Source organism: Mobula hypostoma, chromosome 5 (assembly GCF_963921235.1).
Source record: "Mobula hypostoma chromosome 5, sMobHyp1.1, whole genome shotgun sequence".
Taxonomy (NCBI): domain Eukaryota; kingdom Metazoa; phylum Chordata; class Chondrichthyes; order Myliobatiformes; family Myliobatidae; genus Mobula; species Mobula hypostoma.
Window position 1 is genome coordinate 23160139 of NC_086101.1, and position 15632 is coordinate 23175770.

Here is a 15632-nt window from a genome sequence, read left to right on the forward strand (position 1 = left end):
GTACAGACTCAGAGGATGAGGATATGGGGGTGTGGTAAACGTTACCGTATGCAAATGCTGCAGCTTTATTTAGAGGAACAAAGTTGCAGAGAGATCGCTGACTTTTGCAAAGAAGGTGGTTTTAACTTTCCACATATTGACAGAGGCTTCCATTGTGTAAAAGGACTTGATGGGATAGAGTTTGTCATCTGTGTTCAGGGAAGTTTCCCAAGTCAGTAGGTAGAATTCCCAATGTGGGAATGTGCAATATTTAATCTGTTCTTAGGGAATGAGACAGGGCAGGTGACAGAAGTTTGTGTTGGTGAACACTTTGCGTCCAGTGATCACAATGCCATTAGATTCAAAGCAATTTTACAAAAAGATGGGACTGGTTCACAGTCTGCGATTCTAAATTGGAGAAAGGCCAACTTTCATGGTTTCAGAAAGAATCTGGGAAGTATGGACTGGACAGGCTGTTTTCTGGCAAAAGCATAAGTGGGAATGTGCTAACCTTGTATGTGACTGTCGGAATAAAAGGTAAAGTTAACAGGTGTAGGGAACCTTGGTTTTCCAGAGATACTGAGGCCTGGTTATGAAAAAAAAGGAGGTTCATTGCAGGTGTAAACAAGAGAGAAGCTGCAGATGCTGGAAAACCGAGCAACACACACAGAATGCCGGAGGAACTCAGCAGGACAGGCAGCATCTATGGAAAAAAATACAGTTGATGTCTCATGCCGCGAATCTTCGGCAGGACTGGAGAAAAAAAGCTGAGGAGTAGAAGGGGAGGAGAGATAGAAACACAAGGTGTTAGGTGAAACTGGGAGGGGGAGGGATGAAGTAAAGAGCTGGGAAGTTGATTGCTGAAAGAGATGGAGAACGGGGAGTCCAATAGAGAGAACAGAAGGCCATGGAAGGGAAAAAGGGGAGAGGAACACCAGAGGGAGGTGATGGGCAGGCAAGGAGATAAGGTGAGAGAGGGAAAAGGGGATGGGGAATGGTGAAGGAGAGTGGAGGACATTACCATAAGTTTGAGAAATCGATGTTCATGACATCAAGTTGGAGGTTATCCAGACGGAATACAAGGTATTGTTCCTCCAATCTGAGTGATGGCCACTGGGAGATCCCGCTTCAGACGTATGTTCGAATGCGGTTCATAGATCTCAGTTCAGCATTCAACACAATCATTCCTCTGCAGCTGATTGGAAAGCTGAGCCTACTGGGCCTGAACACCTCCCTCTGCAACACACATCAAAGTTGCTGGTGAACGCAGCAGGCCATGCAGCATCTCTAGGAAGAGGTACAGTCGACGTTTCAGGCCGAGACCCTTCGTCAGGACTAACTGAAGGAAGAGCTAGTCAGAGATTTGAAAGTGGGAGGGGGAGGGGGAGATCCAAATTGATAGGAGAAGATAGGAGGGGGAGGGATGGAGCCAAGAGCTGGACAGGTGATTGGCAAAGGGGATATGAGAGGATCATGGGACAGGAGGTCCAGGGAGAAGGAAAAGGGGGAGGGGGGGAACCAGAGGATGGGCAAGGGGTATAGTCAGAGGGACAGAGGGAGAAAAAGGTGAGTGAGAGAAAGAATGTGTGTATATAAATAAATAGCGGATTGGGTACGAGGGGGCGGTGGGGCATTAGCGGAAGTTAGAGAAATCAATGTTCATGCCATCAGATTGGAGGCTACCCAGACGGAATATAAGGTGTTGTTCCTCCAACCTGAGTGTGGCTTCATCTTTACAGTAGAGGAGACCGTGGATAGCCATGTCAGAATGGGAATGTGATGTGGAATTAAAATGTGTGGCTACTGGGAGATCCTGCTTTCTCTGGCAGACAGAGCGTAGGTGTTCAGCAAAGTGGTCTCCCAGTCTGCGTCAGGTCTCGCCAATATATAGAAGGCCACATCGGGAGCACCGGATGCAGTATATCACCCCAGCCGACTCACAGGTGAAGTGTCGCCTCACCTGGAAGGACTGTCTGGGGCTCTGAATGGTGGTAAGGGAGGAAGTGTAAGGGCATGTGTAGCACTTGTTTCGCTGACAAGGATAAGTGCCAGCAGGGAGATCAGAGATCAGTGGGGAGGGATGGGGGGGATGAATGAACAAGGGAGTCGCGTAGGGAGCGATCCCTGTGGAAAGCCGGGGGGGGGGGGGGAGGGAAAGATGTGTTTCGTGGTGGGATCCCGTTGGAGGTGGCAGAAGTTACAGAGAATAATATGTTGGACCCGGAGGCTGGTGGGGTGGTAGGTGAGGACCAGGGGAACCCTATTCCTAGTGGGGTGGCGGGAGGATGGAGTGAGAGCAGATGTGCGTGAAATGGGGGAGATGCGTTTGAGAGCAGAGTTGATGGTGGAGGAAGGGAAGCCCCTTTCTTTAAAAAAGGAGGACATCTCCCTCGTCCTAGAATGAAATGCCTCATCCTGAGAGCAGATGCGGTGGAGTCGGAGGAATTGCGAGAAGGGGATGGCGTTTTTGCAAGAGACAGGGTGAGAAGAGGAATAGTCCAGATAGCTGTGAGAGTCAGTAGGCTTATAGTAGACATCAGTGGATAAGCTGTCTCCAGAGACAGAGACAGAAAGATCTAGAAAGGGGAGGGAGGTGTCGGAAATGGACCAGGTAAACTTGAGGGCAGGGTGAAAGTTGGAGGCAAAGTTAATAAAGTCAACGAGCTCAGCATGCGTGCAGGAAGCAGCGCCAATTCAGTCGTCGATGTAGCGAAGGAAAAGTGGGGGACAGATACCAGAATAAGCACGGAACATAGATTGTTCCACAAAGCCAACAAAAAGGCAGGCATAGCTGGGACCCATTTGGGTGCCCACAGCTACACCTTTAGTTTGGAGGAAGTGGGAGGAGCCAAAGGAGAAATTATTAAGAGTAAGGACTAATTCCGCTAGACGGAGCAGAGTGGTGGTAGAGGGGAACTGATTAGGTCTGGAATCCAAAAAGAAGCATAGAGCTTTGAGACCTTCCTGATGGGGGATGGAAGTATATAGGGACTGGACATCCATGGTGAAAATAAAGCGGTGGGGGTCAGGGAACTTAAAATCATTGAAAAGTTTAAGAGCGTGAGAAGTGTCACGAACATAGGTCGGAAGGGATTGAACAAGGGGGGATAAAACCATGTCGAGGTATGCAGAAACGAGTTCGGTGGGGCAGGAGCAAGCTGAGACAATAGGTCAGCCAGGACAGGCAGGTTTGTGGATCTTGGGTAGGAGGTAGAAACGGGAAGTGCGAGGTGTGGGAACTATAAGGTTGGTAGCAGTGGATGGGAGATCCCCTGAGTGGATAAAGTCAGTGATGGTGTGGGAGACAATGGCCTGGTGCTCCTTAGCGGGGTCACGATCGAGGGGTAAATAAGAGGAGGTATCCGTGAGCTGTCGCTGTGCCTCCCTCTGCAACTGGATCTTTGACTTCCTGACTGGGAGACCTCAGTCAGTCCAGATCGGAAGCAGCATCTCCAATACCATCACAGTGAGCACGGGGGCCCCCCGCAGGGCTGTGTGCTCAGTCCACTGCTGTTCACTCTGCTGACCCACGACTGTGCTACAACACACAACTCGATTCATATCATCACATCATCAAGACTAGGAGACAGGAGGTTAGTTCACAAATAGAGAAAGCTAGTAGACAGTGTGTGAGGGAGGATAGGCAGGGGACAGAGATCAGGAGCACTCAGACCGAAGATGTAGGGGACAAGGAAGAAAAAGGTAAAAAATGTATTTGCTCCACTAAGGATAAACAGAGAGTAAGATGTGGAGAGTTTCTTAAATGCATCTATTTTTATGCTAGGAGCATTGTAAGAAAGGTGGATGAGCTTAGAGCATGGATTGATACCTGGAAATATGATGCTGTAGCTATTAGTGAAACGTGGTTGCAGGAGGGGTGTGATTGACAACTAAATATTCCAGGATTTCGTTGCTTCAGGTGTGATAGAATAGGAGGGGCAAGAGGGGGAGGTGTTGCATTGCTTGTCAGAGAAAATATAACAGTGGTCCTCTGGCAGGATAGATTAGTGGACTCATCCAGGGAGGCTATTTGGGTGGAATTGAGTAATAGGAAAGGTGTAGTGATGCTTATAGGGGTGTATTATAGACCACCTAATGGGGACCGAGAACTGGAGGAGCAAATTTGTAAGGAGATAGCAAATATTTGTAGTAAGCACAAGGGTGTGATTGTGGGAGATTTTAATTTTCCACTCATAGACTGGGAAACCCATTCTGTAAAAGGGCTGGATGGTTTGGAGTTTATCAAATGTGTGCAAGATAGTTTTTTCCAGAAATACATAGAGGTACTAGAGAAGGGGCAGTGTTGGATCTCCTGTTAGGGAATGAGATAGGGCAGGTGATGGAGGTATGTGTTGGAGAGTACTTTGGGTCCAGTGATCACAATGCCATTAGTTTCAATATAATTATGGAGAAGGATAGGACTGGACCCAGGGTTGAGATTTTGATTGGAGAAAGACTAACTTTGAGGAGATGCAAAAGGATTTAGAAGGAGTGGATTGGGACAATTTGTTTTATGGGAAGGATGTAGTAGAGAAATGGAGGTTATTTAAAGGTGAAATTTTGAGGGTGCAGGATCTTTATGTTCCTGTTAGGTTGAAAGGAAAGGTTAAAAGTTTGAGAGAGCCATGGTTTTCAAGGGATATAGGAAACTTGGTTCGGAAAAAGAGAGGGATCTGCAATAAATGTAGGCAGCTTGGAGTTAATGAGGTGCTTGAGGAATATAAAGAATGTAAAAAGAATCTTAAGAAAGAAATTAGAAAAGCTAAAAGAAGATACGAGGCTGCTTTGGCAAGTAAGGTGAAAATAAATCCTAAGGGTTTCTACAGTTATATTAATAGCAAAAGGATAGTGAGAGATAAAATTGGTCCCTTAGAGGATCAGAGTAGACGGCTATGTGCGGAGCCAAAAGAGATGGGGGAGATTTTGAACAATTTCTTCAGTATTCACTAAGGAGAAGGATATTGAATTGTGTAAGGTAAAGGAAACAAGAAGGGTAGTTATGAAAACTATGACGATTAAAGAAGAGGAAGTACTGGTGCTTTTAAGGAATATAAAAGTGGATAAGTCCCTGGGTCCAGACAAGATATTCCCTAGGACCTTGAGAGAAGTTAGTGTGGAAATAGCAGGGGCTCTGACAGAAATATTTCAAATATCATTAGAAACAGGGATGGTGCCAGAGGATCGGCATATTGCTCATGTGGTTCCATTGCTTAAAAACGGTTCTAAGAGTAAACCTAGCAATTATCAGCCTGTGAGTTTGATGTCACTGGTGGGTAAATTGATGGAAAGTATTCTTAGAGATGGTATATGTACAAACCTCATTTCCAGAAAAGTTGGGATATTTTCCAAAATGCAATATAAACAAAAATCTGTGATATGTTAATTCACGTGAACCTTTACTTAACTGACAAAAGTACAAAGAAAAGATTTTCAACAGTTTTACTGACCAACTTAATTGTATTTTGTAAATATACACAAATTTAGAATTTGATGGCTGCAACACACTCAACAAAAGTTGGGACAAAGTTGAAATAAGATTGAAAAATGCACAGAATACTCAAGTAACACCGGTTTGGAAGACTCCACATTAAGCAGGCTAATTGGTAGCAGGTGAGGTATCATGACTGGGTATAAAAGTAGCGTCCATCAAAGGCTCAGTCTTTTCAAGCAAGGATGGGTCGTGGCTCACCCCTTTGTGCCAAAATTCATGAGAGAAGTGTTAGTCAGTTCAAAGGGAACATTTCTCAATGCAAGATTGCAGAGAATTTAGGTCTTTCAACATCTACAGTACATAATATTGTGAAAAGACTCAGAGAATTCAGAGACATCTCAGTGCGTAAAGGGAAAGGTCGGAAACCACTGTTGAATGCGCGTGATCTTCGAGCCCTCAGGCGGCACTGCCTAAGAAACCGTCATGCTGCTGTGACAATTATAGTCACCTGGGCTCAGGAGTACTTCGGAAAACCATTGTCACTCAACACAGTCCGTCACTACATCCAGAAATGCAACTTGAAACTGTATTACGCAAGGAGGAAGCCATACATCAACTCTATGCAGAAACACCAGCGAGTTCTCTGGGCCCGAGCTCATCTCAGATGGACCGAAAGACTGTGGAACCGTGTGCTGTGGTCAGATGAGTCCACATTTCAGCTAGTTTTCGGAAAAAACGGGCGTCGAGTTCTCCATGCGAAAGATGAAAACGACCATCCGGATTGTTATCAGTGAAAGGTGCAAAAGCCAGCATCTGTGATGGTATGGGGGTGCATCAGTGCCCACGGCATGGGTGAGTTGCAGGTATGTGAAGGTACCATTGACTCTGAGGCGTAAATTAGGATTTTAGAGAGACATATGTTGCCATCAAGGCGACGTCTCTTCCTGGGACGTCCATGCTTATTACAGCAGGACAATGCCAGACCACATTCTGCATGGGCTACAACAGCGTGGCTTTGTAGAAACAGAGTGCATGTGCTTAAATGGCCTGCTGCCAGTCCAGATCTATCTCCTATTGAAAATATATGGCGCATCATGAAGAGGAGAATCAGACTACGGAGACCACGGACTGTTGAGCAGCTGAAGTCTTATATCAAGCAAGAATGGACAAAATTTCCAATTGCAGATCTACTACAATTAGTATCCTCAGTTCCAAAACGATTAAAAAGTGTTATTAAAAGGAAAGGTGATGTAACACAATGGTAAACATACCTCTGCCCCAACTTTTGTTGAGTGTGTTGCAGCCATCAAATTCTAAATTTGTGTATATTTACAAAATACAATTAAGTTGGTCAGTAAAACTATTGAAAATCTTTTCTGTATACTTTTGTCAGTTAAATAAATTTTCACGTGAATTAACATATCACAGATTTTTGTTTTTATTGCATTTTGGAAAATATCCCAACTTTTCTGGAAATGGGGTTTGTAATTATCTGGATAGACAGGGTCTGATTAGGAACAGTCAACATGGATTTGTGCGTGGATGGTCATGTTTGAAAAATCTTATTGAAATTTTTCATGAAGTTACTAGGAAATTTGACGAGGGTAAAGCAGTGGATGTTGTCTATTTGGACTTCAGTAAGGCCTTTGACAAGGTTCCACACGGAAGGTTAGTTAGGAAGGTTCAATCGTTAGGCATTAATATGGAAGTAGTAAAATGGATTCAGCAGTAGCTGGATGGGAGATGACAGAGAGTAGTGGTGGATAACTGTGTGTCAGATTGGAGGACGGTGTGTAGTGGTATGCCTCAGGGATCTGTACTGGGTCCAATGTTGTTTGTCATATATATTAATGATCTTGATGATGGGGTGGTAAATTGGATTAGTAACTATGCAGATGATACTAAGATAGGTGGTGTTGTGGATAATGAAGTAGGTTTTCAAAGCTTGCAGAGAGATTTAGGCCAGTTAGAAGAGTGGGCTGAAAGATGGCAGATGGAGTTTAATGCTGAAAAATGTGAGGTGCTGCATTTTAGTAGGACTAATCAAAATAGGACATACATGATAAATGGTAGGGCATTGAAGAATGCTTGCTGTAGAACAGAGGGATCTAGGAATAATGGTGCATAGTTCCCTGAAGGTGGAATCTCACGTGGATAGGGTGGTGAAGAAAGCTTTTGGTATGCTGGCCTTTATTAATCAGAGCATTGAGTATAGGAGTTGGGATGTAATGTTGAAATTGTATAAGGCATTGGTAAGGCCAGATTTGGAGTATTGTGTACAGTTCTGGTCACCGAATTATAGGAAAGATGTCAATAAAATTGAGAGTACAGAGGAGATTTACTAAAATGTTGCCTGGGTTTCATCTCCTAAGTTACAGAGAAAGGTTGAACAAGTTAGGTCTTTATTCTCTGGAGCTTAGAAGGTTGAGGGGGGACTTGATAGAGGTGTTTAAAATTATTAGGGGGATTGATAGATTTGACGTGGATAGGCTTTTTCCATTGAGAATGGGTGAGATTCAAACAAGAGGACATGAGTTGAGAGTTAAAGGGCAAAAATTTAGGGATGGCATGAGGGGGAACTTCTTTACTCAGAGAGTGGTAGCTGTGTGGAATGAGCTTCCAGCAGAAGTGGTTGAGGCAGGTTCGATGTTGTCGTTTAAAGTTAAATTGAATAGATATATGGACAGGAAAGGAATGGAGGATTATGGGCCGAGTGCAGGTCGGTGGGACTAGGTGAGAGTAAGAGTTTGGCACGGACTAGAAGGGACAAGATGGCCTGTTTCCATGCTGTAATTATTATATGGTTATATATGGTTTTATGTTCGCCGATGACATGACTATGGTGGGTCTCATCAGCAAGAATGATGAGTCAGCAGACAGAGAGGAGGTGCAGCGACTAACGGACTGGTGCAGAGCCAAAAACCTGTCTCTGAATGTGAAGAAAACTAAAGAGATGGTTTTTGACTTCAGGAGAGTACGGAGCGACCACTCTCCGCTGAACATTGACGTCTCCTCCGTAGAGATCGTTAAGAGCACCAAATTTCTTGGTGTTCACTTGGCGGAGAATCTCACCTGGTTCCTCAACACCAGTTCCATAGCAAAGAAAGCCCAGCAGCGTCTCTACATTCTGCGAAGGCTGAGAAAAGTCCATCTCCCACCCCCCATCCTCACCACATTCTATAGAGGATGTACTGAGAGCATACTAAGCAGCTGCATCACTGCCTGGTTCGGAAATTGCACCGTCTCGGATCGTAAGACTCTGCAGCGGATAGTGAGGTCAGCTGAAGGGATCATCGGTGTCTATCTTCCCTCCATCACAGACATTTTACACCACACACTGCATCTGCAAAGCTAACAGTATTATGAAGGACCCCACGCACCCCTCACACAAACTCTTCTCCCTCCTGCCATCTGGCAAAAGGTACTGAAGCATTCAGGCTCTCACGACCAGACTATGTAACAGTTTCTTCCCCCAAGCTATCAGACTCATCAATGCTCAGACTCTGTCTGACACGAACACACACACACTCAGCTGAACACTACTCCACTCCCTTTGCAAGTTTTGCTCATTTCTTTCTCAATTCCTGCTAAAACATTGTTTACATTTACATTATTTATTATTATATTGTAATTTGCCCTTTACTGTGCATATTGTCGTTTAGTAATTATTATACTGTCTTGCACTGTTTTGTGCACTTTATGTAGTCCCGTGTAGGTCTGTAGTCTAGTGTAGTTTTGTGTTGTTTCATGTAGCACCATGGTCCTGGAGGAAACGTTCTGTACCAACAGTTATGGTTGAAATGATAATAAAAGTGACTTGACTTGACTTCTGGCAGATGGAGTGGAGATGCTCGGTGAAACGGGCTCCCAATCTACGTCAGGTCTCACCAATATAACGGAGGTCACACCGGGAGCACCAGATACAGTATATGACCCCAACTGACTCACGGGTGAAGTGTCGCCTCACCTGGAAAGACTGTTTGGGACCCTGAATAGTAGTGAGGGAGGAGGGGTAGGGGCAGGTGAAGCACTTGTTCCACTTGCAAGGATAAGTGCCAAGAGGGAGATCAGTGGGGAGGGATGAATGGACATGGGAGTTTGATAGGGACTGATCCCTGTGGAAAGCAGAAAATGGGCACGATGGGGAGGAAAGATGTGCTTGGTGGTGGGATCCCGTTGGAGATGGCAGAAGTTCCAGAGAGTTACGTGCTGGACATAGAGGCTGGTGGGATGGTAGGTGAGGACAAGAGGGACCCTATCCCTGGTAAGGTGACATGAGGAAGGGTTAAGATGGGCTAAAAAATGTCAGATGGAATTTGATGCAGACAAGTGTGAGGTATTGCACTTTGGATGGACCATCCAGGGTAGGTCTTACACAGTGAACGGTCGGGCACTGAGGAGTGTGGTAGAACAAAGTGATCTGGGAATACAGGTCCATAATTCATAGAAAGTGGAGTCACAAGTGGAAAGGATCATAAAGAAAGCATTTGGCTCTTTGGCCATCATAAATCAAAGTGCTGAGTACTGGAGATGGGATGCTATGTTGAAGTTGTATAAGACATAGGCGAGGTGTAATTTGGAGTACTGTATGGAGTTTTGGTCACAAACCTACAGGAAAGATGTAGGCAAGGTTGAAAGAATGTAAAGGGAATTTACAAGAATGTTGCTGGGTCTGCAAGACCTGAGTTATATGGAAAGATTGAATAGGTTAGGATTATATTCCCTGGAATGTAGAAGATTGAGAGGAGATTTGTTAGAGATTTACAAAATTATTAGGGGTACAGACAGACTAAATGCAAACAGGACTTTTCCACTGAGGTTGGGTGGGACTACAATCAGATTTCATGGGTCAAGGGTGAAAGGTGAAAAGTTTAAGGGGAACATGAGGGTCTTGAAAGTGTAGAACAAGATGCCAGCATGAGTGGTGCACAGATGCTCGATTTCAATGTTGAAGAGAATGTTGGATCGGTTCATGGATGGTAGGGATATGGAAGGCTGTGGTCCTGGTGCAGGTCAATGAGAGTAATGGTTTGGTATGGAATAGATGGGCCGACAGGCCTGCTTCTGTGTTGTATTTTTCTGTGACTCCATGACTCTACAAAATGACCATCCCTCCCCAGGGACACTTCTCCCAAAACCCCCTCTGTATTCGGGTCAGAGTTGACTCCAGAACAACTCCAGACATTCTGTGTCACCACTTCATATCTCAACCTGTCAATCATGTAGGACAATTGCATTCCGGATGCCACAGGAATCCAGAGACTCTGTGGGGATGGGGGAGGGTGTGTGGGATGAGTTCATTTTGTCAACATGAGTCACTTGGTATTTCTGCTGAAATGTAAATTAGACAATAACAGGTACCTGGAGATCCTTTCCTTGACCAGCACATGAATATAATAGCATATGCTGTAGAAAACACCAGTCCCACGATCGATGTAACAACAACTCCTACATCCTCTGGTCTGAGGCCTGCAGTTAAAAATATTTGAATAACTGTATCTGTAACCAAATCAAGATCATAAGAGGAGGGAATGCTGCCTCTTGAACAGAAGACTGATGCCCACATGAACTGAAAAACTCAGCTAATTTCCTGTGAAGAGGGACAGCAGTGAACTTCTCCAATTTCACAGCACCTTTCATCACACTCTGTTCAAGAGCAGATCTCTGCCAATGATCTCGTGCAGTCAGTGTTGGAGGGAATGTGGAACGTGGTTTATACTGAGCAAGGCTGAACAAAAAGCAGTGTGACAGAAACCGACAAGCTGATGAGTGATGCTGGTTTCATATTTCCTCACGATACAGAGGGACGTCACTGACACTTTGTCAGTTCTCAGAGCAAATCTCATCAACCCCATTCCCATCCACCCCACTATTTCCCTGCAACCTGTTTCTTGTCCGTGCTCCACCTGCTACTTGCTGAGAATTCCCAGCAGATTCAGGTTTTAATTCCCTGAGCAGGTGACTCTGCCTGACTCTGCTTTAGACACTTTTAACTTGCACTGGACACTTATAACTGATTTTAACTGACATGTGGCTGTTGTGTTTTACTATTTATTGTTATGTTTATTATTTAGTGTTGCGTTTCTTATGTTATGATTGCACTGCCCCTGAGAAACGCTGTCTCATTCTGCCCTGCAGAGCTGATGTATGGTTAGAATGACAATAAAGTTTTTTGAATCTTTGAATCTTTTAATCTTTGAATTTAGACCCTTGAACTGTTCATGGCTGACAAATCACACAGCTCCACACAGCCAGTGTTACGGAAACTTTGTGGGGATGGGGATTGAGACCAGAACCCCTGGGATCCAGATACAGATCTGGGAAATCTACACCACGCTCACTCAAATGGCTAAACTAAAACAGAGAGAATCAGCAGAGTCACGGGAGGGAATGGAGGGAGGTGGAAAGAAAATCAGTACTGGCAGAACAAATAGAAACATAGAAACATGGAAATCCTACAGAACAATACAGGCCTTTCAGCCCACAAAGCTGTGCTAAACAAGTCCTTATTATAGAAATTACTTAGGGTTACCCATAGCCCTCAATTTTTCTAAGCTCCGTGTACCTATCCAGGAGTCTCTTCAAAGACCCTATCGTATCCACATCCATCTCCATCGCCGGCAGCCCATTCCATGCACTCACCACTCTGCGTAAAAAAACTTACCCTGACATCTCCACTCTACCTACTTCCAAGCAATTTAAAACTATGCCCTCTTGTGCTAGCCATTTCAGCCCTGGGGAAAAAGTCTCGAACTATGCACATGATGAATGCCTCTCATTATCTTGTACACCTCGATCAGCTCACCTCTCATCCTCTGTTGCTCCAAGGAGAAAAGGCAGAGTTCATTCAATATATTCTCATAAGGCATGCTCCCCAATCCAGGCAACATCCTTGTAAATCTCCTCTGCATCCTTTCTATAGTTTCCACATCCTTCCTGTAGTGAGGTGACCAAGTGGGGTCTGACCAGGGTCCTATATAGCTGCAACATTACCTCTCGCCTCCTGAACTCAACCTCATGATTGATGAAGGCCAATACACCGTATGCCTTCTCAACCACAGATCAACCTGCGCAGCAGCTTTGAGCGTCCTACGGACTCGGACCCCAAGATCCCTCTGATCCTCCAAACTGTCAAGGGTCTTACTGTTAATAGTATATTCTGCCATCATATTTGACCTTCTAAAATGAATCACCACACACTTATCTGGGTTGAACTCTATCTGCTACTTCTCAGCCCAGTTTTGCATCCTATCAATGTCCCGCTGTAACCTCCGACAGCCCTCCACACTATCCACAACAATTACAACCTTTGTTTCATCAGAAAATTTACTAACCCATCCCTCCACTTCCTCATCCAGGTCATTTATAAAAATCACGAAGACAAGGGTCCCAGAACAGATCCCCGAGGCACTCCACTGGTGACCGTCCTCCATGCAGAATTTGACCTGTCTACAACCACTCTTTGCCTTCTATGGGCAAGCCAATTCTGGATCCACAACAATGTCCCCTTAGGTCCCATGCCTCCTTACTTTCTCAATAAGCCTTGCATGGGGTACCTTATTAAATGTCTTGCTGAAATCCATACACACTACATCCACTGTTCTACGATCATCAATGTATTTAGTCAAATCCTCAAAAAATTCAATCAGGCTCATAAGACACAGGCCTTTGACAAAGCCATGCTGCCTATTCCTAATCATATCATGTTTCTCCAAATGTTCATAAATCCTGCCTCTCAGGATCTTTTCCATCAACCTACCAACCACTGAAGTAAGACTCACTGGTCTATAATTTCCTGGGCTATTTCTACTCACTTTCTTGAATAAGGGAACAATACCTGCAACCCTCCAATCCTTTGGAACCTCTCCTGTCCCCATTGATGATGCAAAGATCATTGCCAGGGGCTCAGAAATCTCCTCCCTCGCCTCCCACAGTAGCCTGGAGTACATCTCGTCAAGTCCTGGTGACTTATCCAACTTGATGTTTTCCAAAAGCTCCAGCACATCCTCTTTCTTAATATCTACAAGCTCTTTCTTAAAATCTACATGCTCAAGCTTTTCAGTCCAATGTAAGTCATCCCTACAATTGCCAAGATCCTTTTCCATAGTGACTACTGAAGCAAAGTATTCATTAAATAGCTTTGCTATCTCCTCCGGTTCCATACACACTTTTCCACTATCACACTTGATTGGTTCTATTCCCTTATGTCTTATCCTCTTGCTTTTCACATACTTGTAGAATGCCTTTGGGTTTTCCTTAATCCTGTCCACCAAGACCTTCTCATGGCCCCTCTGGCTCTCCTAATTTCATTCTTAAACTCCTTCCTGCTGGCCTTATAATCTTCTAGATCTCTATCATTACCTAGTTTTTTGAACCTTTCAGAAGCTCTTCTTTTCTTCTTGACTAGATTTACAACAGCAGCCTTTGTACATCACTATTCCCGTACCCTGCCATCCTTTCCCTGTCTCATTTCCTCCGTCTCTTCAGTTTGGTTCCCACCCCCCAGCAATTCTAGCTTAAACTCTCCCCAATAGCCGTAGCAAACCTCCCCACCAGGATATTGGTCCCCCTCAGATTCAAGTGCAACCCGTCCTTTTTGTACAGGTCACACCTGCCCCAAAAGAGGTCCCAATGATCCAGAAATCTGAATCCCTGACCCTTGCTCCAATCCCTCAGCCACGCATTTATCCTCCACCTCATTCTATTCCTGTACTCACTGTCATGTGGCACAAGCAGTAATCTCGAGATTACTACCTTTAAGGTCCTGCTACGCAACTTTCTTGCTTACTCCCTGTAGTCTGTTTTCAGGACCTCTTCCCTTTTCCTACCTATGACGTTGGTACTAATATGTTCCACGACCACAACAAATGGTTGTTGTCAGGGTGTTCGGGAGCCCTGAGGGATGAAGGTCAGTAATTAATAGCAGCAGGTGTCCAAGTTCAGAGCTGCCATAGTGAAACCAATTGTTACAGGAGTGGCAAAAAACACATGATGCAGTTACCCTGCAATTCCACTAGAGGGGAGTGTTGTACAGGGAATGACATCACGTGCCCCTGACATGGAAATGATGGGCATGAGGGTGACCGGCACCCACAGTGCCCGGTTACATTTGTACAGGGTCTGTTACTCCTTTTTCACCCCAGGAAAAGGGATTCCCAGTTGGAAAACACTGGAACAAACCAATGTTCTGCAATTACATTTCCTGCCACAAGTTTCCCAGTCCCAGGTGCCCTCAAGCAGCAGCAGGACTCTCTATCTCCCCGTGACCTTTTATTAAGACCATAAGACCATGAGACTGACGAGCAGAATTAGGCATTTGGCTCATCGAGTCTACTCTGCCACTTCATCATGGCTGATCCAATTTTCCTCTCAGCCCCAATCCCTGCCTTCTCCCTGTATCCCTTCATGCCCTGACCAATCAAGAATCTACATCCTCTTCTTGAAATATGCCATACACAAAGACTTGGCCTCTACAGCTGCATGTGGCAAAGATTTCCACAGATTCACCACTCTCTGTCTGAAGAAATTCCTTCTCATCTCTGTTCTAAAAGGACGGCCCACTGTTCTGAGGCTGTGTCCTCTGGTCTTCAACTCTCCCACCGTAGGAAAGATCCTCTCCCTATCCACTACATCAAGGCCTTTCACCATTCCATAGGTTTCAATGAGGTCACTCGTCATTCTTCTGAATTCCAGTGAATACAGGCCCAGAGCCATCAAACATTCTTCATATGACAAGCTATCCAATCCTGGAATCATTTTCCTTAATCTGCTTTGAACCCTCTCCAGTTTCAGCACATCCTTTCTAAGATAAGGGGCCCAAATTTTGAAAAAGGAGGGAGAGAGAAACTGGGGAATTATAGACCGGTTAGCCTGACATCGGTGGTGGGGAAACTGCTAGAGTCAGTTATCAAAGATGTGATAACAGCACATTTGGAAAGCGGTGAAATCATTGGACAAAGTCAGCATGGTTTTGTGAAAGGAAAATCATGTCTGACAAATCTTATAGAATTTTTTGAGGATGTAACTAGTAGAGTGGATAGGGGAGAACCAGTGGATGTGGTATATTTGGATTTTCAAAAGGCTTTTGACAAGGTTCCACACAGGAGATTAGTGTGTAAACTTAAAGCACACGGTATTGGGGTTATGGTATTGATGTGGATAGAGAATTGGTTGGCAGACAGGAAGCAAAGAGTGGGAATAAACGCGACCTTCTCAGAATGGC

The 15632-nt window shown here is 44.8% G+C and overlaps 1 protein-coding gene across 2 annotated transcripts in view; it reads right to left on the reverse strand.

The window, feature by feature from the left end:
- LOC134346686 (uncharacterized) overlaps positions 1-15632 on the reverse strand; it is a 140154-nt gene that overhangs the window by 36300 nt on the left and 88222 nt on the right. For both annotated transcript variants that reach the window (XM_063048196.1, XM_063048195.1), the window contains one exon: positions 10772-10879. In XM_063048196.1, coding sequence (XP_062904266.1) covers positions 10772-10879 — 108 coding nt within the window. The remainder of the gene's footprint in view (positions 1-10771; positions 10880-15632) is intronic.